The following is a 26,865-nucleotide window of genomic DNA, read 5'->3' as shown; positions in this document are numbered from 1 at the left end:
ACAAAAACGTAAGTTGCCATCCTTTTTCCGCACAAGAACTATGGGCGCAGCCCAGGGACTACGACTCTCTCGAATCACCCCCCCTTGCAGCATGCCGCGTAATAAGTCTTTGACCTCTTGGCAAAGAGCCGGGGGTATATTGCGATACCTTTCCCAAATAGGAGCTGTGTCTCCAGTGTGGATAGAATGATCCAAAGCATTAGTACAGCCGTAGTCTTAAGTACCTTGAGAGAATGCCATCAAATGTCTGTGAACTAGGTGTTGGAGCTTGTTGTTTTGTTCCGGGGTCATCTCCTGCACCGGAAGTGCCAGTTGTGTCAACAATTTTGGGAGCTGGGTCTCGGTAATGCAGCTTTTTGGGTACTGTATACAAATTTGCAATGGCCACGTCCGTGGGCACTTGTATCAGGGTGGACCCCAAGTTAACCAGTTGCACCAACATTTGTCCCTGCTGGACAACAAACAGAGTTCTGGCTACCAACCATTCATCTTTGGTTTCCAGGTTGCGTTGTGGTTCGACCATCACAGTGGCCCCTCTTACGTGTCTTCTAGCTACCACAGGAAGGGGGCACACCAACTTTTGACGTGGGGGCATAATAACCCGATGACAGGCAGGGAGACGGATGACCCCCACTTTCTCTGTGTGTTTATGACTCTGTGTCTGAACAGTCCGACAAGCGTTGATCAGATTCTGCAGTTGTGGTTCTGACTGCCCGGATACTTGCGTTGACGCCTCCAGCAGAAGGCGAGTTAAGTCCAGTTCTTTTAGGGCGTTCATACCCAACACCACTGGAATTTCTGGGAAGGAGGACTTTCGGGTCACCACGACCCCGACCCTAGGGAGGGTTTGCTCATAAACTTTCATGGACATCCAAGTGACCCCTACTACGTTCTGTGCTCCCCGTCTCGCACAATTCCTTGTGACGCAGCCTAGCCGTCCACACTGCCAGCATTTTCGGTCAATTTCGGGGTCCCTCCGGAGGGGGTTGATCGCTGCCCGGTAGGGATGAGCTTCGAGTTCGAGTCGAACTCATGTTCGACTCGAACATTGGCTGTTCGCAAGTTCACCGAACAGCGAACAATTTGGGGTGTTCGCGGCAAATTCGAATGCCACGGAACACCCTTTAAAAGTCTATGGGAGAAATCAAAAGTGCTAATTTTAAAGGCTAATATGCAAGTTATTGTCATAAAAAGTGTTTGGGGACCTGGGTCCTGCCCCAGGGGACATGGATCAATGCAAAAAAAAGTTTTAAAAACGGCCGTTTTTTCAGGAGCAGTGATTTTAATAATGCTTAAAGTCAATCAATAAAAGTGTAATATCCCTTTAAATTTCGTACCTGGGGGGTGTCTATAGTGTGCCTGTAAAGGGGCGCATGTTTCCTGTGTTTAGAACAGTCTGACAGCAAAATGACATTTTGAAGGAAAAAACTCATTTAAAACTACCCGCGGCTATTGCATTGCCGACAATACACATAGAAGTTCATTGATAAAAACGGCATGGGAATTCCCCAAAGGGGAACCCCGAACCAAAATTAAAAAAAAAAAAATGACGTGGGAGTCCCCCTAAATTCCATACCAGGCCCTTCAGGTCTGGTATGGATATTAAGGGGAACCCCGGCCAAAATTAAAAAAAAAAAACGGCGTGGGGTCCCCCCAAAAATCCATACCAGACCCTTATCCGAGCACGCAACCTGGCAGGCCGCAGGAAAAGAGGGGGGGACGAGAGTGCGGCCCCCCCTCCCTCCTGAACCGTACCAGGCCACATGCCCTCAACATTGGGAGGGTGCTTTGGGGTAGCCCCCCAAAACACCTTGTCCCCATGTTGATGAGGACAAGGGCCTCATCCCCACAACCCTGGCCGGTGGTTGTGGGGGTCTGCGGGCGGGGGGCTTATCGGAATCTGGAAGCCCCCTTTAACAAGGTGACCCCCAGATCCCGGCCCCCCCCCTGTGTGAAATGGTAAGGGGGTACATAAGTACCCCTACCATTTCACGAAAAAAGTGTCAAAAATGTTAAAAATGACAAGAGACAGTTTTTGACAATTCCTTTATTTAAATGCTTCTTCTTTCTTCTATCTTCCTTCATCTTCTGGTTCTTCTGGTTCTTCTGGTTCTTCCTCCGGCGTTCTCGTCCAGCATCTCCTCCGCGCCGTCTTCTATCTTCTTCTCCTCGGGCCGCTCCGCACCCATGGCATGGGGGGGAGGCTCCCGCTCTTCTCTTCTTCTTTTCTTCTTTTCTTCTCTTCTTCTTTTCTTCTCCGGGCCGCTCCGCAATCCATGCTGGCATGGAGGGAGGCTCCCGCTGTGTGACGGCGCTCCTCGTCTGACAGTTCTTAAATAACTGGGGGGGCGGGGCCACCCGGTGACCCCGCCCCCCTCTGACGCACGGTGACTTGACGGGACTTCCCTGTGACGTCACGGGGAATGCCAGCATGGATTGCGGAGCGGCCCGGAGAAGAAAATGAAGAAGAGAAGAAAAGAAGAAGAGAAGAGCGGGATCCTCCCCCCCATGCCATGGGTGCGGAGCGGCCCGAGGAGAAGAAGACAGAAGACGTCGCGGAGGAGATGCTGGACGAGAACGCCGGAGGAAGAACCAGAAGAGCCAGAAGAACCAGAAGAACCAGAAGATGAAGGAAGATAGAAGAAAGAAGAAGCATTTAAATAAAGGAATTGTCAAAAACTGTCTCTTGTCATTTTTAACATTTTTGACACTTTCTTCGTGAAATGGTAGGGGTACTTATGTACCCCCTTACCATTTCACACAGGGGGGGGGGCCGGGATCTGGGGGTCACCTTGTTAAAGGGGGCTTCCAGATTCCGATAAGCCCCCCGCCCGCAGACCCCCACAACCACCGGCCAGGGTTGAGGGGATGAGGCCCTTGTCCTCATCAACATGGGGACAAGGTGTTATGGGGGGCTACCCCAAAGCACCCTCCCAATGTTGAGGGCATGTGGCCTGGTACGGTTCAGGAGGGAGGGGGGGCCGCACTCTCGTCCCCCCCTCTTTTCCTGCGGCCCGCCAGGTTGCGTGCTCGGATAAGGGTCTGGTATGGATTTTTGGGGGGACCCCACGCCGTTTTTTTTTTTTTTTTGGCGCGGGGTTCCCCTTAAAATCCATACCAGACCTGAAGGGTCTGGTATGGAATTTAGGGGGAACCCCACGTCATTTTTTTTTTGAAATTTTGGCCGGGGTTCCCCTTAATATCCATACCAGACCTGAAGGGCCTGGTATGGAATTTAGGAGGACTCCCACGTCATTTTTTTTTTTTAATTTTGGTTCGGGGTTCCCCTTTGGGGAATTCCCATGCCGTTTTTATCAATGAACTTCTATGTGTATTGTCGGCAATGCAATAGCCGCGGGTAGTTTTAAATGAGTTTTTTCCTTCAAAATGTCATTTTGCTGTCAGACTGTTCTAAACACAGGAAACATGCGCCCCTTTACAGGCATACTATAGACACCCCCCAGGTACGAAATTTAAAGGGATATTACACTTTTATTGTTTGACTTTAAGCATTATTAAAATCACTGCTCCTGAAAAAACGGCCGTTTTTAAAACTTTTTTTTGCATTGATCCATGTCCCCTGGGGCAGGACCCAGGTCCCCAAACACTTTTTATGACAATAACTTTCATATAAGCCTTTAAAATTAGCACTTTTGATTATTCATGTTCGTGTCCCATAGACTTTAACGGTGTTCGCATGTTCGAACAAACTTTTTTCCTGTTCGCATGTTCTGGTGCGAACCGAACAGGGGGGTGTTCGGCTCATCCCTACTGCCCGGGGTTGTTCGGACCTGCTCCGCAGAGTTGCCACCTCTTGCCTGAGGGAGGCGACCATATCAACTAGGTTTCGTACGACCTTTTCCATCGAGGGCATCCCCGCATTCGAGGCAGTGGCAGGGCATGGGGCAGTCGCTTCCTCCCGCTCCACTGGCCACCTGGCTCCATGAGTGAGGGTAACCTGGCTTCTGGCACCAACCCGTTCATGGTCCAGCTCTTCCTGTTCCCTCTCAATGACCTCTTGTAGGATAGCAGCGAATTTCACTGTACCATCAGCCCTCACTCGATCCCTTAAGTCTCTCTTTAATGAAGAGGACCATACACCAGCGAGGAATTGGTCCCGGATAAGCTGATCGGGGTTAGGGACCCCAGTTCCGGCGGGGGCCATTTTCTCATCCAACCAGCACCAGATTTCCTGTAAGGCCACTGCAAATTGAGGGATAGTCTCTAGGTCGTGCTGCTCCCGACAATAGAAACTTTTCCGGAGTTCGGCTATGGAGGTACTTTCGCCACTTTCTAGGTGACCCACAATAGCTGTTCTGCTATCCCTTTCCTTCTCGGGCAGAAACATCACAGCCCGGCGTGCTTCTCCTTCTAGCGCATTAACCCAAAATCTGCAAATTGTGCTGTGGGTATTTTGAACAAGCGGACCGAACTGTCCAATCTCTCCACCCAGCCTGTCAGGGGCATATTTGTGCCATTAAATTTTGGAAGCAGGGCCAAAGCCGCTCCATATGGTGCCATGATTGACCCTCTAGCCACTCCCCCCGCTTGAGGATGGTGGTTCAGAGATCCTGCCGACTACGCCAAAATGTAAGTGGGTGTAGGGTGTAGCGGCTTCACAGAGGGAATCACACGTACTGACTTTATAACCAGGCAACGTTTATTACCGGAGAGATGGTGGTAGAAAGAGTATTTACAGCAGTAATACAAGTAGTTTCACTCCAGACATGGAGGCATAGATACACAGCACAGTCACTTCTGATGTAAGCAGTAGTTGTATTCGTCAGCACTATAGTCACTTCTTACTGACTGACACAATATAAACCCAAGCACACAATGCGTATCTATAGAGGCTGATATTCACACACGTTACCCGGTAACAGCAATATTCCTTCAGCAGATGGATATAGGCATCTGATACACTTGTCCCTCCCTCATAGCGAGGACACCAGATTTATTATCCGCAATGGGGAGTCTTTCATCCCACCAGGATTGTTGATACAGGACTCCGGAGGAACCCTGAGCTATCCCTCACAGGCCGGAACACTCTCCCTAACTTCTCTTAACTCTCCCTGACAAGCAGGTTCACTCACCCTGTCTGTGTACACACGAGAACTCAACTCAATGTGGCTGAGCTTTCCTATATAAAATATCCACCCAAAAATGGCCGACCAAATCTCTCGAGATTTGCTTGTCCTATCAGACCAACAGGCTTCTCCAAAATGGTGCTGGAGACAATATAGAGGCCAAACAGCTCTGAACCTATGTACACATAATAAACATATCATAGAGGCTGGAAGTGAGAATATACACTTGTTAACCCACTACCTCCTGCAGCCAGCTAGGCTGCCCTGCACACAGCTGCTTACATACAGGTGGGAATTTTTAATGAATGGAAGAACAGAAAATGTATAGTTTCATCAAGAACTGTAATAAACACATGGGCACAAGACATAGAGGTATTCTTCACTTAGTCTACCACACTCCTGAATTCTTTCAAAGAGTGGTCTGCGAGCTGACCCTAATTGCAGTAAATGTAGTAGCCCCAAACCTTGAACCTTGATGAAACTTATCCATCTTCTTTGGCATTGTTCCAAATCAGTTTGTCCATTGACCCAATAGCATGTGTTCAAGGTTATTTTGACCCCTCCTTTGTGGACAAACATTGGTTAATAGCAATTACTAGGTCCCTTTTCGCAGCCTGTAGACTGATATCCCTATAATGGACTTTGGCAAACCCACCTATCCAAATTATTGGATATCAAAGCTTAATAAATATATACACTTAGTACCTGAAAAATGCAAGGCAAGTTTGACTTAATCTGGTTATATTGGACTGAGTTTATATGCCCTCTACTAATCAATTCATGGTGGTCTGCTGTGTCATTCATTGGTTGTTTAGTGTCAAATGATTTGCTGTAGGCCAGTGGTTCTCAAGTACCCCAATAGGCCATGATTTAGGAATTTCTCTTAGATAAAATAGCTGTCCAAAATACCAAGCCATTGACTCTGATTTAAAGCACCTGTGCAAGATAAAGGAAAACCTGCAAACTTGGCCTGTTGGGGGTACTTGAGGACAGGGTTGAGAACCACTGCTGTAGGTCGTCTAGCTGTCATTGAGTAATTATACTGACATCCCTGTGTTTTGAGCGGTATATGGTTTACCTTTGTTCTCCCTTTCTTTTCACATTATATTGCCCTGTATGGCAGAGAGTCTCTGTGTTTTTCTTATGTACAACAAAAGATTTAATAAAAAAAGATGATTGATAAAAGGATATATAGGAATTTGGAAATAAATAGGTTTGTCTAGTTATTTGGTAAATATAAAATTGATGGTTATTTTCATTGACATAAGCCTTGGCAACCTATCATAAGTTAGCCTATATTGTGCAATTGTTCAGTTTGTTATAAAGGGGCCTATGGGCCTCGAATTCTTGAACTTGCCTGTTGCTTGTTCCCAGCTGTTATCATTAAACCTGCTTCACTGGGGAGCCTGCCTGCTATGATCATTTGTTGTTCTACTTCCCGAAAGAGCTCCTTATTAGACATTGGAGACTGCTCCTCCAGGATTTTATCTGTTTTATAAATGCTTAAAAGCTTCTCCTTTAATTATCATCATCTCTCAACAAGATGATTGATTACGAAAATCGCTTTTGGTGCTCTAACACAGTAATTCATCTAAACCAAATCTACAGAAAATATCTGTAAGTAAAGGGCATCCAAAACCACATGTTGGTAGTAACACAAAGGGGTTGATTTACTAAAGACAAATAGACTTTGCCCTTTGCAAGTACAGTAAAACCTTGGATTGCGAGTATAATTTGTCCTGGAAGCAAGTTTGTAATCCAAAGCACTTGTATATCAAAGCGAATTTCCCCATAAGAAATAATGGAAACTCAAATGATTCGTTCCACAACCATTTATTCATACGTTCTTCAGTTTATAGTCCATATAAAAAGATTCTAGCAATGTGACCAGGTTGTGTAACCATAAAATGTCCATCCACAAATGGAAGCCTCCACAAGGGAATTAGAAGCAAAATCCAGCAGGAGCTACAGATTATAAAAGAGAAGAGAGGCACCTCTAAGTGTAGCAATATGGTTATATTTAATGAAGGTACAACATTTAGCAACTCACATGGTTGATGATTAATAGAGGCACATCTAAGTATGCAGGCATCCGGGGTAAAGCTGTCCACATAGACCATCCTCTGTACCGCCGGCTCTCACCGCTGTCAGTCTGCAATCGTGACCGGGAAGACTACCCTGCAGTAGAGCGATCTGAAAGCCTGGCTTGAAGCGCTCGTGGAGTGCAGCGTGGAAGGGACGACGTCAATGGAGGATGGTCTATGTGGACAGCTTTACCCCGGATGCCTGCATACTTAGATGTGCCAGTTTTAATCATCAACCATGTGAGTTTCTAAATGTTATACCTTCATTAAATGTAACTGTATTGCTAAACTTAGAGGCGCCTCTCTTCTCTTTTATACTCAGTTGTGACATGACGCTACTTGTATATCAAGACATCGCTTGTATATCAAGTCAAAATTTATAAAAAAAATGTTGCTTGTCTTGCAAAACGCTCTCAAACCAAGATACTCTCAAACCAATGTTTTACTGTACAATTGATTCAGAGCTTAATAAATGAGGGGAAGTTCTGCTGACTTTTGCCATCCAATCAAATGCAAGCAAATATAATGTTTTGTTTTTTTCCTTGCATGTGATTGGGTATTCTTTGTAAAGTGAAGCTTCACCTCATTTACTAAGCTCTGGAGCACATTGCACTTGCAAAGTGCACAGTCTATTTGCCTTTAGTAAATCAACCCCAAAGTGTTTTCCATGATATTCCATACCTCCCAACTTTTTATGATGGGAAAGAGGGACACCTGTTAGCAAAAGTATGTAAGCATAGGACACACCCCCTGCCACGCCCCCCTTAAAGGAGAATTCTACAAAAAAATTATTTGTTAAACCCACAAGTGCTTTTTTTAACCACTATTATTCCTTTATATCGGCTTTTGACAATTACAAATGCAGCAATTTAGAAACTGGATGAAAGATTTAGTACTGGGAAACTTTTTGAAAGATAAAAAGTGCATTTTATATACAGCTATATAGATCAGACAAAAATTAGGGACACATTAGGAGGAATGAAGGACAGAGGGGCATTGTTCCAAATCAGGGACAGTCCCTCCAAATCAGGGACAGTTGGGAGCTATGATATTCTATTCAAGAACAACAATAAAAGTAAAGTGGTTTTCTGGTAGACCTTGTGTGTCTATGGGCACTGGGTGTTTTGTATGATCCTTTATGATTCATCACTGTGTAAGGGCTCTTCCCTCTCCCTTTTTTTCTATATTTGTTGACAATATTACACTATGTTTTTTATTCAATTTTTTTTGGGATGAATTCGTATGAACTCATGTTTATCCTTTACGAGTGGAAGTTTTGCTCATATGCACCAGGACTGGTTCCTAAAGGCCCAGGCTGGGTTTAAGCCACTTGTTTGATTTGGCTTGCCATCTGGTAAGCATTCTACCTACCATTTGCTGTTCTATTTGATCCATCCGGTCATCCATCAATTTTGATTTATCATTGAAGATTTGAATTCACTTATTTTTTTGGACTTTATATGCACTTTAAAGAACTGTTTATATATTCTTTTTATACCACAGTGGTATCCACATGTAAAAGGTTAAGCGCGTTTTTTTCTGTTTTCTACAATATAAAGGAATAGTAGTGGTAAAAAAAAAGCTCTTGTGGATTTAATTAACCTTTTGTTTTGGTTAATTCTCCTTTAAGAGGGTGTGGCAGGAGGTGTGTCCTATGCCTACATACGTTTGCTAGTAGGTGTCCCTCATTCCCATCTCAAAATGTTGGGAGGTATGTAACACTATCTGTGATTATAGTTGACATTAAAAGTCCCACTACAGTTCTCAGATCAGCAGATGACCTTGATCAAGAGCACCTAAGTTGGCTGATCAGAACTCCCCCCAGCATTGCCACTCATCCCAACTACCCGCCAGCAATGCCACTCATCCCATTCCCACCAAGGAGTAAGAGAAGGAATAAAAATAGAGAATACATGGAAGGGAGAGGAAAAGAGGGGGAGGAACAAAGAAAAAGGGAGAGAAAGAATAATAAAAAGAACAAGAAAGACGGCTAGTGATAGGGATGGGGAAAAAACAAGAAATTAGGATAGAGAAAGAAAGGAGAACAAAGAGAGGGGTACATCCTAAAATGTACCATAAGGGGTTTCAATATTGTACGAGTGGAAGCGCTAAATGTGCATTAGGGGCGCAAATTTCTTGTCTTGCCTTGGGTGCTAACAACCCAAGCTACGAAAATAATTTCACTGTTAGGGGTCCCCACAACTTGGGAAATTTTGTCAAGGGGTTACGGCACTAGTAAGGTTAAGAACCACTGATCTGGAGGAATGAAGGATCATCTGAAGGATCTGGTGGGAGCACTCCGTTCATGGAGGTTGTCTGAAGACATCACACAAGCTTGTTTTTGTTTTGTTTTTTTTTGCACAATGTGGATTCATTCATTTTATGTTTTTGGACTTTTTTCATATTATTGCAATATCAGTGTTTATCACTATAATTGTTTATTTCACTTTTACAGCGCTGTCACACCTATATTGTTTTTTAGTGTAAATTTGCTGTCCCCTCAAAATAACTCAACACACAGCCATAAATGTCTAAACCGCTGGCAACAAAAGTGAGTACATCTAGAATTTGCAAAGCTTTCAGCAAGCTTTGAACATCTTTCTTGAAGTTTTTAAAGTACCCTACACCTTAATTTTTGGTTTTTAAGCTCAGGTTTAGGGGGATTGTTAACTGTTACTTTAAAGTAGCTGCTATCAGCCTTACAACACTCTTAAAGTGGTGTTAAAGTGTTTGTAAAGTCTTGTTTAAAAAAATAAATAAACAACAAAAATATATTTACCTGCTTTGTGCAGTGGTTTTGCGCAGAGCAGCCCAGATCCTCCTCTTCTCGGGTCCCTCGCCGGTGCTCCTGGCCCCTCCCACCTATCGAGTGTCCCGGATGGCTAAGACACTCGTGGACATGGCTGGAGAGAGATGGGGCTCAGGTAGGTAATTAGGGAGTGCTGGGGAGGCTGCTACACACAAAGGGTTTTTTTGTTTTTTTTTATCTTTGTAGCACCCTCTAGTGTGCTAAGAGAGTAGTACTGTGTTTTGGTAGAATAGGTAAATTTCCAGGCTTGGCTGTTTTTGATCTTGGTCTGGGAGTGACTCAGGGTAGAGCTGGGTGATTCACAGGCAGAATCATCAGGACATCTCACTTCTTTCCAGAATGTTCTGATACTTTCTGGAAGGAGAGGTGGAGCTGTTTGGGGTGTTTCTAAGGAGCCCTGACCAATCCCCAACTTGTATTGGCAGGGGGCAGGCCTCCTTAAATACCTAGGGTCAGCCCAGCTGAGGGGGGAGTTGTTCGGGAAGAATCTGGAGTGCTAGGCTGTCGGTGGCCTTGGAGGGAGCTCCCCAGTCTGGGGGGGGGGTGACCTTGGGCCTGGGCTCTGGTGCTGACAGGACCCTTTGAGAAGATGTGGAGGCGTCCTGGACTGGAGGAGACTGGGAGAAAGGAGAGGACAGGGGGAGAGAGAGCACTGCCAGGCAAGTCTCCAGGGAGGAACTACAGGTCGCAGCCGGGGGGGCTGGTGAGTGATGCACAGTCAGGAGGACTGGGGAGACACGCCTGAGAGGATTGGGAGGACTGGGATGGGTGCAGAACCAGAAGAGTGGACTGTGGAAGAATGGGCAGGAGAGAGAGGCAGCTGCAGCCATGAGGGCTGGCAGGGTCTGAAGAGGTGGTGCTGGGAGCAGTAGCCACTAGAGTTGCCACCTCATCCCTTTAAACCCGAACACCTTTGAATTACACAGGTTCTGAGGCTAATTATATGCAGCTAAGGCACCAAGTGAGTTTAATTGCCACCTTAATCAGCCACAGAACCTGTGTAATTAATATGTGTTCGGGTTTAAAGGTATGAGGTGGCAACCATAATAGCCACCTGTAAGACAACTAGCACCAAGGACTGTCATATTTTTGCTACACCATAGGGAACCTAGGTCCCTACCCGCAAAGAAAATTTAAAGGCCTGGCTGAGTCAGTGTTAGGCCTAAACCTGTGCTAGTTGGTCCTGAGAGTTCAAGCATGTGGTGTGTTGGAGGTGTTGAGGAGGAATAGTCAGCAAGGAAGTGTTGTGCTGGAGTGAAGACTGGAGTGTATATACAAGAAGTGTATATAGTGGGTCCCATGTAAATATTCTGCAATTCAGTGGACATCCCATATTCCCTTATCCCATCCAAGTTAATTCCTCTCAATAAAAAAAAATACAAAATGCATGGACTGTTTTCAGTCTAATGCCGTGTACACACGGGCGGACTTTTGAGCATCAAACGTCCGACGGTCTTTTTGACGGACTTTCGATGGAGTTACAATGGACTTGCGAACCACCGGACTTGCCCACACACAAACGGACTAAAGTCCGTTCGAAAGTCCTAAAGTCCATTAGAAAGTCCGGTCGTTTGAACGTGATGACGTACGAAGGGACTAGAATAAGGAAGTTCATAGCCAGTAGCCAATAGCTGCCCTTGCGTCCTTTTTTGTCCATCCGACTAAAATACAAATTAACTGATTTTTTGACCGGACTCGAGTCCGTCGGAAAGATGTGAAACATGTTCCAAATATAAAGTCTGTCTGATTTTCGACAGAAAAAGTCAGCTGAAGGTCCGATGAAGCCCACACGCGGTCGGATTGTCCAACGGATTTGTTCCGTTGGACCAATCCTAGCAAAAAGTCCACCCGTGTGTACACGGCATAAGAGTGACTGGAAATCGTGTGCCTGGCTGGACAGGGTGACAGGTGGACTACAATACTCAGCAGCCCTTACGGAGGTACCGCTACATCTTAATGCATAGAATGCATTAAGATGAAAAAAAAAAAATTTGCCTTTACAACGCCTTTAAAGCTTTCTGTGTTTTTTCCCCCTAAATAGTTAAAGTGACAGGTTCTCTTGATAGCCCTTTCTCTCTTCTGCTGATACTACCTTCATTGCATTTCCCTGCTTCTTATCTTGTCTGTTCAGAATACCCAGTAAGGGGGAGAAAATGACCATGTGATCTCCACCCTTTGCTCTACCTGTGCAGTATTCAATGCCTTAGCAGCCCATCGCCAAGTTCAGCCCACTACTTCTTTGATCTTATCCAGAGCTTTTAAAGTGAATGTATAGAGAAAGATTTAAACCCCTGTGGAGTTTTTACTTCCGACTGTGTACCCAATGAGGAGATTCACCTTCTCTTTTTGTCCCGGTAATCATTGTTTACAAGACAGAAAGTAACAGGAAGTCCAAAATTTTACGTCTGTCACCAGAACATGACCAGAGGGTAAATCTTTCAATGGGGACATATGTTTTCATGACAACTGTCTGCAGTGTGATACGTTAACAAAAATGATTTTAGATTTGTTTTTCAGTGCATTTGGCAGCCCATTCAAATGAACGTAACAATAATATGTGACATAACCCACACTCTACAGCTGATTGCCCTGGTGTGAATGGGTCCTTAAACTCTGTTGCTATACAATGTGGCCAAACCGTTCTACAATGCTATATTACCTACCTATCTCTGTATTTAAGTTGTAACCTGGATTGTAGCTGATAAACTTTTTCTTTCTTACTGCTGTATTATCCTTCTTCAGTGTGGACAGGGTTAAAGTGAATATTCTTTAACACAGAAGTGCAGCAGCCATATTTAAGAAGGACACTTTGCAATGCTTGTTTATGGAAACAGGGTGATGCAGGGGGAATCTTGGCTGGGTCTGGATCGACTTGAGGACAGCGATTGGCTGATTCAACAGAGCAAGAGGAAGTGTGTCTGCAGACTGGTGAGGAGAAAGGAAAGTCTGGGCTGGAAGCAAGCAGGTGGGGGAAAAAGCCTGAGTTGCTGCTGCTGGATGAACGGATCCCTGCTATAGCTGACCACAATTGGGTGAGAAAGCGACTAAGAACCTTCTCCCTGGTAGGGTGTGATTTGGAAGCCTGGTAAGATCAGATTGTACTAGAGAGCACCCCCACTGCTTGTAAGGAAGGTAAAAAGGGATTATCTAAGCAGAATTGAAAAAGAGACATTACTTCTTCTCTTTTACAACTCTTTTAGGATAAAAATGTTAGTACACATTGACACGGCTTGTTGCTGATTTTTATATCCAGTTCTTGCGAGATCCTAATTTTTCAGATATCTTAATTGGGGTTCAACAAAGATATGAAGGCATCAAGGTCTATTGATTGTGCAATCAGTCTTTGTAGGCATTGCATGTCAGCCTTTACTGGCCCTATTTGCACGCACTGTGATATTTGACCCTGTTATTGTTCTTATTCTGTTGGCTGTATTGATCTTTGGTACACAAGCTACTAGACACTTATGCCCTGTACACACGGGCGGACTTTTTGGCATCAAAGGTCCGACGGTCTTTCCGACGGATTTTCGACGGAGTTATGATGGACTTTCTAACAAACGGACTTGCCTACACAAGATCACACCAAAGTCCGACGGATTCGTACGTGATGACGTACGACCGGACTAAAATAAGGAGGTTGATAGCAGTAGCCAATAGCTGACCTAGTGTGGGTTTTAGTCCGTCGGACTAGCATACAGACGAGCGGATTTTTCGACTGGACTCGAGTCCGTCGGAAAGATTTGAAACATGTTCCAAATCTAAAGTCCGTCTGATTTTTGACCGAAAAAGTCCGCTGCAGGTCCAATGAAGCCCACACACGGTCGGTTTGTCCGACGGATTCGTCCTGTCGGACCAGTCCAGTAGAAAAGTCCGCCCGTGTGTACAGGGCATTACTCTTTATTGTCATATTTTGTGCATCTTTAACCACTTCAATACAGGGTATTTTCATCCCTTTCCTGCCCAGGCCATATTTCAGTTTTCAGCACTGTAACATTTTTAACCACTTCCCTACCCGCCTATAGTAATATGACGTCCACAGATGGGATCTCCCATCCTGGGTGGACGTCATATGACGGCCTCGGGTTTCCGGCCGCCTAGGGGGCGCGCGTGCCCGCCGCGTTGCTCAGGACCTGGTGCGTGTGCCCAGCGGCCGCGATGTCCGCGGGGAACTCGCGATTGCCCGTTAACCGGGCCGGACCGTGGATCTCTGTGTGTAAACACAGAGATCCACGTCCTGTCAGCTCAGAGGAGAGCGATCTGTGTTCCCAGAACGGAGGAACACTGATCGGTCTCCTCCCCTTGTACGTCCCCGCCCCCTACGGTTAGAAGCATTCCCTAGGAAACACATTTAACCCCTCCCCGCCCCCTAGTGGTTAACCCCTTCACTGCCTGTCACATTTACACAGTAATCAATGCAATTTTATAGCATTGATTGCTGTATAAATGTGAATGGTCCGAAAAATGTGTCAAAAGTGTCCGATGTGTCCGCCATAATGTCGCAGTCACGAAAAAAAATCGCGATCGCCGCTATTATTAGTAAAAAAAAAAAATAAATTAAAAAAAAAAAAAATGCCATAAATCTATCCCGTATTTTATAGACGCTATAACTTTTGCGCAAACCAATCAATATACGCTTATTGCGATTTTTTTTACCAAAAATATGTAGAAGAATACGTATCGGCCTAAACTGAGGAAAAAATTTTATTTTTTTTTTAAAAATTGGGATATTTATTATAGCAAAAAGTAAAAAATATTGTGTTTTTTTCAAAAAATTTTCGCTCTTCTTTTTTTTATAGCGCAAAAAATAAAAACCACAGAGGTGATCAAATACCACCAAAAGAAAGCTCTATTTGTGGGGAAAAATGACGTCAATTTTGTTTGGGTACAACATTGCACGACCGCGCAATTGTCGTTTAAAGTGCGACAGCACTGAAAACTAAAAATTGGTCTGGGAAGGAAGGGGGTGAAAAGGCCCGGTATTGAACCGGTTAATGACAATTGCGCGGTCATGCAACATTGTACCCAAAATTTTTATCATTTTTTCCCCACAAATAGAGCTTTCTTTCGTGGTATTTGATCATCTCTGCAGTTTTTATTTTTTGCGCTATAAATAAAAGAAGAGCGAAAAGTTTGAAAAAAAACACAGTATTTTTTACTTTTTGCTATAATAAATATCCCATTTTTTAAAAAAAACAACAATTTTTTTCCTCAGTTTAGGCCGATATGTATTCTACAAATTTTTGATAAACAAAATCACAATAAGCGTATATTGATTGGTTTGCGCAAAAGTTATAGCGCCTACAAAATAGGGGATATATTTATGGCATTTTTATTATTATTTTTTTTTTACTAGTAAGTGATTCTAACTGTAGGGGGAGGGGACTCACTTGGGGAGGAGGCCGATCGGTGTTCCTATAAACTAGGAACACACAATCTGTCTCCTCTCCCCTGACAGGTTTACACACATAGATCCACGGTCCTGCTATGTAACGAGCGTTCGCAGGTGCCTGGCGTACATCGCGGCCACTGGGCATGCGCATCGGCTCCTCGTCATATGACGTCTGCCCAGGATGGGAGATCCCATCTGCGGACGTCATATGACAATGGGCGGGGAGGGAAGTGGTTAAATAGAAAATTAAAAAAAGAGACATCACAGCAAACCCTCTCCCTGTCTGAGGACTTGAATTGAATCAATGCACAAGTCTGAAGACCCTGAAGAGGGCACCCTGGGTCTGGTAAGAGACTAAAATTGCACAAGTTAAAGTGGTTCTAAAGGCTGACGGTTTTCACCTTTATGCATTTTAATGCATGAAGGTAAAAAACATTCAGTATGCAGCTCGCCCCACAGCCCCCCAAAATTTACCCAAGCCCGATCGAGATCAAGCTATGTGCACAATGTGCTGGGTGGCTGCCCTCCTGGGTCTCTGCCTCCTCATTGGCTGATAGACAGCTGCTGACCCAAGCCCTATTGTGTGTGTCTTATGGACACACACAATGGGGCTTGGGGGTGAGCATACACAAGTGCCCCATAGCAAGCAGCTTGCTATGGGGGCATTCGGGGAAGAGGAGGAGAAAGGAGCCCCCGTGGGGCATCCCTAAAAGAGAAGGATTGGGTCTACTCTGTGCAAAACCATTGCACAGAGCAGGTAAGTATAACATGTTTGGTATTGAAACAAACAAAAAAATTCCACTTTAATCTGTTTTCTTCTGGGAACTGTTGTGCTTTTTTCAAGGGTTCCATCTTTGCCAGCCATCATTCATTGGCCAATGAGATAAAACGGGGACTCTTATAGCAAGTTAGGACTGTCTTTATATACTGTTGGTAGATAAAAGCAATTCAGTTCTGTTAATTACTGATAGTCAGAATACTGCAGGTATCAGAATACTGCAGGTGTTTAACCATATCTCCCAAAGTAACTTTAATGTCTTGATTGTATAAGTACACTTTCTTATTCCTTCTTCCTTTAGGCTATGCTTGGTCTAATAAATTCTTTGTTGGTAAGTACTGGATAAGCAAGGTGTCTCATCTTCCGTTGTACAAAGAAATCACAAAACATTTCACTGTCTCCTCTTGGGGTAGCGCTACATACACAAATTCCAAAGTTGAAAAATGGCAAACACAACAGATGAAGTGCAGTTTATCCTGCGTGGATTTGGAAAACTATATAACCCATTTCCCACCTTCAGCATCTTCCTCATAATTTATATTGTTACATTGTGTGGAAACCTTCTGATCATTGCACTAGTGTCTACATATCACCAACTCCATACTCCCATGTACTTATTTGTTGCTCATTTGTCTATATGTGATATTGTGTTTACTACTAATATTATACCTACCATGCTAAAAATTATACTAAAGGGTATGTATAAAATTTCCATGCCAAGATGCATCTTCCAGTACTATGTCTACAGCTTGTCGACAGCTGCAGAATGTTTAATTCTTACTGCGATGTCCTACGATCGCTATTTAGCCATCACCAAACCCTTACATTACACGTCCATTATGAACCTCAGCGTTTGTCTTCAGCTGGTTGGTAGCTGCTGGTTGACTGGGGCTCTGTCAACTTTAATTATGGTATTCATGATATTCCTGCGACCTTTCTGTGAGCCCAACGTCATTGACCATTTCATCTGTGATGTTGCTCCTCTCCTTAAACTGTCCTGCTCGGACACATTTGCTGTTGAAGTAGCCATTTTTCTATTCTGCATTCCACTGCTGGTAACTCCATTCATGTTCCTCGTGGTGACATATGTCTGTATCTTCATAACCATAGGTAGAATACGCTCTTCCAACGGCAGAAAGAAAACCTTCTCCACCTGCAGCTCACACCTGACCTCAGTTTGCACTTACTTTGGAACCCTCATGACAGTTTATATGGATCCAAATAGAGGGCACTCAACAATAAACAAGATCCTCTTTCTTCTGTACACCGTGGTAACACCATTGTTTAATCCAATCATTTATAGTATAAAAAACCAGGAAATTAAGAAAATTATTGCAATGGTGTTCAGCACAATACGGTCTTATTTTAAATGCAAAAATTAGGCATAATGCACTTTTCTCCATCAAACCGAAAAGGATAAAGAGACTATAGGATATCCTGTCAGACTATGGGGTAAATTCACTAAGCTTTACCGCATGCGGTAAGGGTACCATGTTGCTCATTTGCATAAATTATCCCACGCGGTAAATAAAGTCCAATTCATAAAAAAAAAAAAAATTTAAGATTTTGCGGTAAACAACAAAAAGAGAAAAAAAAATGTTGGTAAATATCGCAAAAAATTGTGCTGTTAAGTCCAATTCCCAAACTAAAGAGGAACTAAAAAAAGTGCAATATTTAACACCACCCTTTTGGTGGCAGTAACAAGTGCGGTACCATAAAGAGGGGCCTATTCAAACCCTCAGCCCTCCTAGAGCCTAATTCCACCCACAGAATGCCCACAGGAAGGGGTACTATTCTACCCACAGGAAGTTGTGCAATTCTACCCTCAGAGAAGGTCTAATCCCCACCCACAGAGGGCCAAAAGAAAGTTGACACTATTCAACCAGCAGTGGACACACAAAAATGCATTATACATCCCGAGTACACGAGTATTTTTATTTTTTTTATTAAATGAAAAAGTTATGACGTGCAGTCTAAATTAAATGCAATACATGGCTGAAATTTAACATCAAGAACTTAAAAAAAAAAGAGAACAGTCCAGTAAAGAGCACTTTCAACAGCTTTAGTAGGCCATACATTTACAAAACAAAAAAACAAATTTTTATGAATGTATGCCATGGTGGATTTAGTAAAGGAGCACAAAGCAACATAACAGTTATTTTCAGGCAACAGATCCACTTGAAAAAGATACGTCTTGGATTACCAAGCATCAGGAGACGTACATTTGAGAAGGTAGTTCAAATTTCAATGCCTCCAATTACAAATTACAGTAAAAAATGGTAGATTAAAAAAAAATTTTTTGCAAAAGAAAAATAACAAACATGTTATAACATAAAATGTTATATGGAAATGACCTTAAAGCGGGGGTCCACCTATCTATCGTTTTTTTTTTTTTTAGTTCATTCACAAACTTTTCTTCTCAGCATTACATACTCACATATTGTGTGTAATATGTCCGCCTGTGTCAGATTTCGTCGGAAAGAATAACTTATATTATTCACTGCAGGCGGTTTCCATCTTCATTGTGGGCATTTGAAGCCCACAAGCATTTATTTCCTGGATGTGGTGAATGCTGTGCTCCCAGCATTCACCGCTCGATCCCGCACATGCTCAGTGGCATCCTGGGAAGCCTGAGACTAGCTCCCAGGAGTCTGGGAGAGGCTGGAAACACGCCTACTCCCACGGGAGGAGAACCAGGAAGTGCAAAGAAGAATAGAAAAATAAAAGGTAATTACGGCGATTTAAATTTTTTTAAACGGCATGTCAGCATCTAGGCAAGGAAGAGAATACATACAGATATTGTTCAAAATTTGGGTGGAACCCCGCTTTAAACAACCCTTAAAGTAGTTGTAAACACTTACAACACACTTTTTGCTACAGGTAAGCCTATAATAAGGCTTACCTGTAGCTACCCTGGATATCTCCTAAACCTGAACGGTTTAGGAGATATCCCCTGTATTTACATGTGCCAACGTCATCAGCACATGCGCACTGAAGCAAACAGAAGCAACGGCACGTACATGCTGTTGCTTCAGTTAGGCTGTGCCGTTACCGGCGGCTCCCGCACGCACGCGCGGGAGTGACGTCATCGCGGCTCTGGCCAATCACAGCGTCCGAGCCCACGATACCCGGAAGTAGCTACGGGAGCGATGTCGCAGGCCGGAGCAATGAACGAGGACGATCTAAGGTAAGTAATACATAATGAGTGAGTATGCAATGCATACTCGCTCATTATGCCTTTGTCTTACAGGTTTTTTTTTTTGGTTTACAACTACTTTAAAGGAGAAGTTCAGCCTGAGCTTTTTAGGCCGTTCTTCTACTATGCGTCACAGGAGTGCAATTTGTTTTGCACTCCTGTAACCCGTTTTCAGCAGAGAGCGGTCTGAAGTCCGTTCTCCGCTGACATCACTACAATCAGTCCAGGCACCGCGTCATCCCGACTTCCGAAGTCTGGATCCGCCAGCTGCCTTGACTGATGGCAGTCTCAGCGAGCCGCTGAGACGGCTGCTCCCCGCCCCTCCACAGCTCAGCGCTCCAATGAGCGTGGAGGAGCAGAGAGGAGAGCTGCTGACTGATAGTCAACGGCTCTCCTCTCGGGGATCTGTGAAAACCGAATCATCCGTAGTGTTTGGAGGCTCGGTTCTCAGTGCAGAGACAGCATTCGTTATTTAACGCAAAATTCTTAGTGAATTGAACTTTCACAACTTATTTACCACATGTGCTAATTTACCACAGTTTATTTACCGTTATGTAACTCTTAGTGAATTGACCCCTATGTGTGCTTGTATATATACATACATACAAATACACACACACACACACAAAATATAAGTTAAAAAAAGTGTCAATTATGAGTGGAGAAAACTCTTTTTTCAGCTTTCTCCAGATTTTGGTATATTCCCGGATTGGGCTCCATTGTTTGTAGATTTCACAGTGCTTGGGGAGGGAATAAATTTACAATCCTAGTGTCTAAGGCTGGCCATAAATTATACAATTTTCTTGTACAATTTTCCTTTAGATTTACCATATAATATCAGGTCAAGCCTAAACACTTTCAAGTTATATGCAGTCAGGCAGGACCTTGCACTACATGGATGAAGGTAAATCTAAAGGAAATTGTATAATGTAAAGCCATCTTAAGTTTTGCAGAAGTCCGGCTGGCACAGTATGCAGGTGTTTACAGCCTTTATAGTGATGAGCTTGGACATAGCTCGGAGCTCCTATTTGGAGACAGGTGTGTGTTCTGGTTAGGACCAGAGGTGCTCTATTCAAGAGACAGCACTTCATGCTGGAGGAGAGATTCCATGTCCATCAGGCTGAGAGAGTTGAGGCAACTAAGCAAGTCTTGGCAACTGAGATAGGGTTGTCACCTTTTCTTTAAGCCAAACCTGAACCCTTTATTGACGCATGGCAAAAAAATGTTTGCTCCGCTTAGACTACCCCTAATTAGATCAGGGTCATCTAATATAGGCACTCCTACTTAGAGACCCCCCCATTAGATCAGAGTCTCCTTACATCAGTACCCCCTAGGCTACATTTACATTGGAGATTGGGGCCAGTGAGAATAGTAGGTAGGTGCAGCCACCAGCCCTGTTCATTATAAGAACAGGTCACCGGAGGCCTTCGCTATTCGCTGCTGTCCACACAACCAGCGTTTACCTGAGGTTACCTTCACAGTGAACAGGGCCGGCGGCGTCACCTAGCTGCCGAGAGCCACAGCAGGAATCTCAGATTTTTGCCGCTAGCTACTATTCTCACTGGCCCTAATTGCTGGTGTGAATGTAGCCTTAGAGACCCCCCTTTATATTAGAGTAACCTTATATAAGCACTCCCCTTACATACCCCCATTAGATTAGAGACCAACTATTAGATTAGCACACCCTTAGAAACCACCCTTTAGATCAGAGTCCACTTATATCAGCGCCCCCCCTTAGAGACCCCAATTAGATCAGGGACCCCCTTATATCGGTGCCCCTGCCCCTTAAAGACCCCCATTAGCTTGCCTTACCATGTGGCAGCCACTGCGAGCCAGGAAGTGGGAGCCGGAGTTGGGGGACGGAGCTGGGAAGTTGGGCAGCTCTACAAAGTGCTATTTTCCTCCCACTGTGCACAGTGCGTTATTGGTTGCTAGAATGCCGGTGGTCCTAGTAACCAATGACTGCAAAGGTAAATGAGGCAGGGAAGAAGCTGTAGCACAGGCAGGCGCTGCCAATAGGAATAGTCACTGGGTGCATTGTGTGAGAGCACATGTTGCACTCATTGAGGATACCTCACTGAGTGGAGCCCAGTTCCGGAACTTGCTCCTGCACTGGCTCCAGGACTCCAATCCAGATCTGCGGGACAGATTCACTTGAAATCCCAGGACAATTGGGAGATATGTGTCTGGGTTTCAGGCAGACTGAAACCCGGGCACATGATTCAAAACCCGAACTGTCCGGGTGAATCCCGGACAGGCGGCAACCCTAGACTGGGAGGGAATCTGGGAGACTGAGGAAGCCAGGACAACTTGGCGATTCCAGGGGACTGAAAGAGTCTGTAAGTCCCAGAGGAGTGATAGAGCCTTAATGTGTCAGGAGAACCCCTATCGAGAGGCCAGGAGTGGGCCTGTACAGCAGGGAACTGTAACTACAGGCTGAGTGAGCCAGGAAAGCCCAAAGAGCCAGGAGAAGCTGGGTGAGATGGCCCTGAGGGACCAGTGACAGAAGCAGCAGCGCTGCTGAAGAGAGAACCAGGTGGCTTGGTGTTTTTCATTACTTGTTTTTCTGGTAAAAAATCCGCTGCGCAGGCAACTGTTTATGGACTATTTACTTCCATTTGTTTAACCACTTGCCACCCGCCTTATAGCAAAATGACGGCGGCAAAGTGGTTTCAATATCCGGACTGGACGTCATATGACGTCCAGCAGGATAACAGCTGGCATGCACCCGTGGGGGCGCGCATCGCAGCGATCGGTGGTGTGGTGTGTCAGTCTGACACACCGTTACACTGATCTCGGTAGAGATTCTCTGATGGAGACTCTACCATGTGATCAGCCGTGTCCAATCACGGCTGATCACAGTGTAAACAGGAAGAGCCGTTGATCGGCTTTTCTTCACTCGCGTCTGTCAGACGCGAGTAGAGGAGAGCCGATCGGCTGCTCCTCTCACAGGGTGGTCTGTGCTGATTGATTATCAGCGCAGCCCCCCGAGGATGCCCTCACTGGATCACCAGGGATGCCACTAGGACCACTAGGGATGTCACCACCAGGTATGCCACCCTAGACCACCAGGGATGCCAATCAGTGCCCACAATGGATGCCAATCAGTGTCCACAATGGGCATCACTGATTGTTAGGCATTATTGTTTGGCACTGATTGGCATCCATCCGTACCAGCAATTACTGTACATCAGTGCCACCTATCAGTCCCCATCCATGCCCATCCGTGCCACCTATCAGTGCCCATCTGTGCCGCCTATCAGTGCCCATCTGTGCCACCTATCAGTGCCCATCCGTGCCCCCTATCAGTGCCACCTATGTGTACCCATCAGTGCTGCATATCAGTGCCACTTATCAGTGCCCATCAGTGCCGCCTATCAGTGCCCCATCAGTGCCGCATATAGTGCCCATCATCAGTGCCCATCAGTGCCACCTCATCAGTGCCACCTCATTGGTGCCACCTCATCGGTGCCCATCAGTGCCGCCTTATCAGTGCCCATCAGCGCAGCCCCATCAGTGCCCATCAGTGAAGGAGAAAACTTACTTATTTACAAAGTTTTGTAACAGAAACAAAAAAAACGTTTTTCTTTTCAAAATTTTCGGTCTTTTTTTTATTTGTTTAGCAGAAAATAAAAATCCCAGAGGTGATCAAATACCACCAAAAGAAAGCTCTATGTGTGGGAACATAATGATAAAAAATAAGTTTGGGTACAGTGTAGCATGACCGCGCAATTGTCATTCAAAGTGCAACAGCGCTGAAAGCTGAAAATTGGCCTGGGCAGGAAGGTGTATAAGTGCCCGGTATTGAAGTGGTTAAGCACTTGCTGACCGCCCACAGTAGATCAGATGTCAAGAGCCCCCCCCTTACCATCAGAAGTTAGGAGTCCCCCACCCTCCCTTACATCTCAGTGCACCCCTCTTACCTTGTTCTGCTGCTGGGAGGAACCTGGGGGCAGAGCTGGGAAGTAGAAAGTTGATGTGAGTACGACCAAGGACCTTATTCTCTCCTAGGCGAGAATTCCAGAAGTGTGGGGGGTTCTCCAAAAAAATGGTTTCCTCAAATTAAAAATAAATTCCTGATTGTGAGAGAGGAGAATAAAATGATCAAAAGTGGATGGGGAGGGTGAAGGTCGACTTGAAAAGATAAGTCCATATTTAGGTGTAAAATGAAACATGGTCACATTCTGCAGCCCTTACCAGCAAACTTCCCCCTTACAGAATCTTCTCCCCAGAGGCTCCTGTGATTTTTTTGAATTTGGCATAGCTGTACGTATTTCCATTCTTACAACTGCATCATTTTTTTTTGCAGGAACTTGTGAATGACAAAACTTAAAGTGGAACTTCACCCTAAACAGGAAGTACCACTTGTAAACCGAGGCTTTAAAAAAAAAAAATCCCCTGCAAGGCAATGGCATTGCATACTAGCACATTATGAAATACTTACCATAGAAGTCCTCCAGCGGTGCACTGCCACAGCTGATAGGGCTTCCATATTCCCTCTTGTACCCAAGAGCCACTGATTGGAATTGCAATGATTTACAGGCTCTGATGCAAGCAAAAAAAAAAAATAATAATAAATGCATGCTTTTTTAATAAATATGGGTGCATGTTTAAAGAGGTAATAAACCGCACCAATTTTTCTTCTTTTTTTTATTTTTTTTTAGACCCTGCAAAGTAAAGGCATAATGTGCACATTATGAAATACTTACCTTAGAACGAAGCCCTCCAGCACCGCGCTGTCAGCGCTGACAGGCGCTTCCATCTTCATATTATAGGCTTACCTGTAGGTACAAGGTTACAGAAAGGGTTTACTTCCACTTTAAGCCATTAAGCAAAATATTCAAAATCGTAAAGCATTTCTCTAACATACCACATGATGGCAGACATATTCCACCCATGTAACTGGTCTCTAAAAACCACTTGCTTTGTGCAAAGTTTATTGAATTATGCTCTAAAAATAACGTTGGTGTGCTACAGAACACAGTAGTAACCAATCAGAAATAATCACTGACTGATTAGACTACAGAAAAGTAAAAGGGTTCTTCTGACTGGTTGCGATGGACATGATGTATGAGGGTAGAAAGGTATAAAAGGTTTCTTGTTTGTAGAGCAACCAATCTGCTTTTTTGATTTGTGTCCTTAACCTGGATGTAGAAATGACAGTTCACTGGTTTCTGTAGGCAATAGGAAATTTCTGACCATCAATTCCTATAAAGCCGTGTACACACGAGCGGAATGTCCGACAGAAAAAGTCAGACGGAAGCTTTTCATCGTCTATTCCGATCGTATGCCTCATCGGACTTTTTTTTTTCGAAAATTCTGTTGAACCTAGAAATGGAACATGTTTTAAATATTTCCGACGGAACCAATTCCTATTGGGAAAACCGCTCATCTGTATGCTGTTCCGAAGGACCAAAAAGACGCATGCTCTGAAGCAAGTACAAGACGGAAGCTACTGGCTATTGAACTTCCTTTTTCTAGTCCCGTCTTACGTGTTGTATGTCACCGCGTTCTGGACGGTCGGACTTTGGGTTGACCGTGTGTAGGCAAGATGGCTTGAATGGAATTCCGTCGGAGTTCTGTCGGAGAAACCTTCAAAGTTTATTCCAACGGCAAAACCGGTCGTGTGTACGCGGCATTGGTGAATTTCTTAAGGCTGCTCCATAAAAGCGTTTTCCACTTGGTGACTAAAATGGGACATGTAAAGAGGGACTTCCCTCAAAAAATAAAAAAGGCCATTTTTGTTCTTGTTTTCTGTGCTGCCCCCCTTAAAGTAGAACTTTTTTTAATTTTGGATAGCGTAAGGAAGGGTTATACCCCTGTAATTTTTTTTTATTTTATTTTTTTATCTGTGTCCCTTGGAGGAGATTTAACTTCACTCTCTGTCCTATGTTTTATATAACGTTTCTTCTATTGTATTCTATTTTTTGCTGGTAAAGCAGGACTCCAGGCAAAAACTTTTTCCCATGTCCTTGTTGCTGATCTCCTACCTTCACCAACTATGCCATCCATGTTCTTCTGAGCTCTGTAGTTCCTCTGCAATAGCCTGCTGAACTTGCTGAAAAAAAGGTATTGCCCGGTGACTTCCTGTTTGTAAGACCTTCGGTTGCTATCCCTCCAGTAACCTCAGCCAGCCGTCAGACACGCCCCCTTGTGGTCCTTTGAAAGCGAGCAGGGAGTTCTATTTTTGCATGGCTCGCTATAGTGGTCTGAGGGGGTCTCACAGCCCCCAGTCTGTGCCGCCCATAGAGGTGGTGTCCTCCTCCTCCCTGCTAGCACTGCCGCCGTCCTCCCCGCCGCCACCACCCACCCGCCATCCCGCCATCTCTCTCCAGTGTGGGGATAGTTACAGATCATCGGAATGACAGAGCGGATCTCAGGCTGATAGGTCTGTATGTGAGAACACCACTCATGGTACAGCCCCGCCTCCCTGTACATTGGAACAGTGCGCTCTGTGCTGTCTATCACCACGAGCGGTGTTCTCACATACAGACCTATCAGCCTGAGATCCGCTCTGTCATCCCGATGATCTGTAACTATCCCCGCTCTACAATGATGGGCACTGATAAGGCACTGCTGTCACCACACTGTTGGGCACTGATAATCTGCACTGGTGGTCCCTGACATTTGGCTCTGGTGGTCCCTGTAGGCTGATTACAGTTAGAGAGAAGAGGATGTGATGTAATAACTCTTCTAATGCGTACACACGAGCGGACTTTCCGGCAGAAAAGGTCTGACAGAACGAATCCACTGGACATTCCAATCGTGTGTGGGCTTCATCGGACCTTTTCTGTCGAAAAATCTGACGGGCCCTAGAAATAGAACATGTTTCAAATCTTTCCGACGGACTCGATCCCTATCAAAAAAACGTTCGTCTGTATGCTAGTCCGATGGACCGAAAACGACGCAAGGGCAGCTATTGGCTACTGGCTATTGAACTTCCTTTTCTAGTCCGGTCGTACGTCATCATGTTTGAAACGATCGGACTTTGGTGGGATCGTGTGTAGGCAAGTCCGTTTCGTCGGAAGTCCGTCTGAACTCAGTTGAAAAGTCCTTTGGAGTTCAGTCTGACGAGAAGTCCGCTCATGTGCACACGGCATAAGAGAATCCTCCCTGCCAGAAAAGATGATGCATTTTTTGAATCACAGAGCTGACTTCCTGAAAATTAAATCAGTCATATCTCTTAAACGGTAAGAAATTTCACAAGCATAGTAACTGTTTAGTGTTTTGTGTGTGTGTGTGTGTGTGTGTGTGTGTGTGGGGGCGGGTGTACTAATGGGGGATTTTTTGAAATTCCTGGAGTTCTGCTTTACCCACTTCAGCCCCAGAAGATTTTACCCCCTTCCTGACCAGTGCGTTTTTTTGCGATTCGGCACTACGTCGCTTTAACTGACAATTGCGCGGTCGTGCGACGTGGCTCAAAAACAAAATTGACGTCCTTTTTTCCCCACAAATAGAGATTTCTTTTGGTGGTATTTGATCACCTCTGCGGTTTTTACTTTTTGCGCTATAAACAAAAAAA

The 26,865-nt window shown here is 44.7% G+C and overlaps 1 protein-coding gene across 1 annotated transcript; it reads left to right on the top strand.

Annotated features, from left to right (window-relative positions):
* Positions 1-16,590: 16,590 nt before the first annotated feature.
* LOC141113396 (olfactory receptor 10J4-like) lies at positions 16,591-17,529 on the top strand. Its single transcript, XM_073606454.1, has one exon. The coding sequence runs from the start codon at positions 16,591-16,593 to the stop codon at positions 17,527-17,529; it is 939 nt and encodes a 312-aa protein (XP_073462555.1).
* Positions 17,530-26,865: the final 9,336 nt, after the last annotated feature.

The sequence above is a fragment of the Aquarana catesbeiana genome, linkage group LG12 (genome assembly GCF_042186555.1).
Source record: "Aquarana catesbeiana isolate 2022-GZ linkage group LG12, ASM4218655v1, whole genome shotgun sequence".
NCBI lineage: Eukaryota > Metazoa > Chordata > Amphibia > Anura > Ranidae > Aquarana > Aquarana catesbeiana.
The sequence above is the reverse complement of the archived record's forward strand: the minus strand, read 5'-3'. Positions and strand labels throughout refer to the sequence as shown.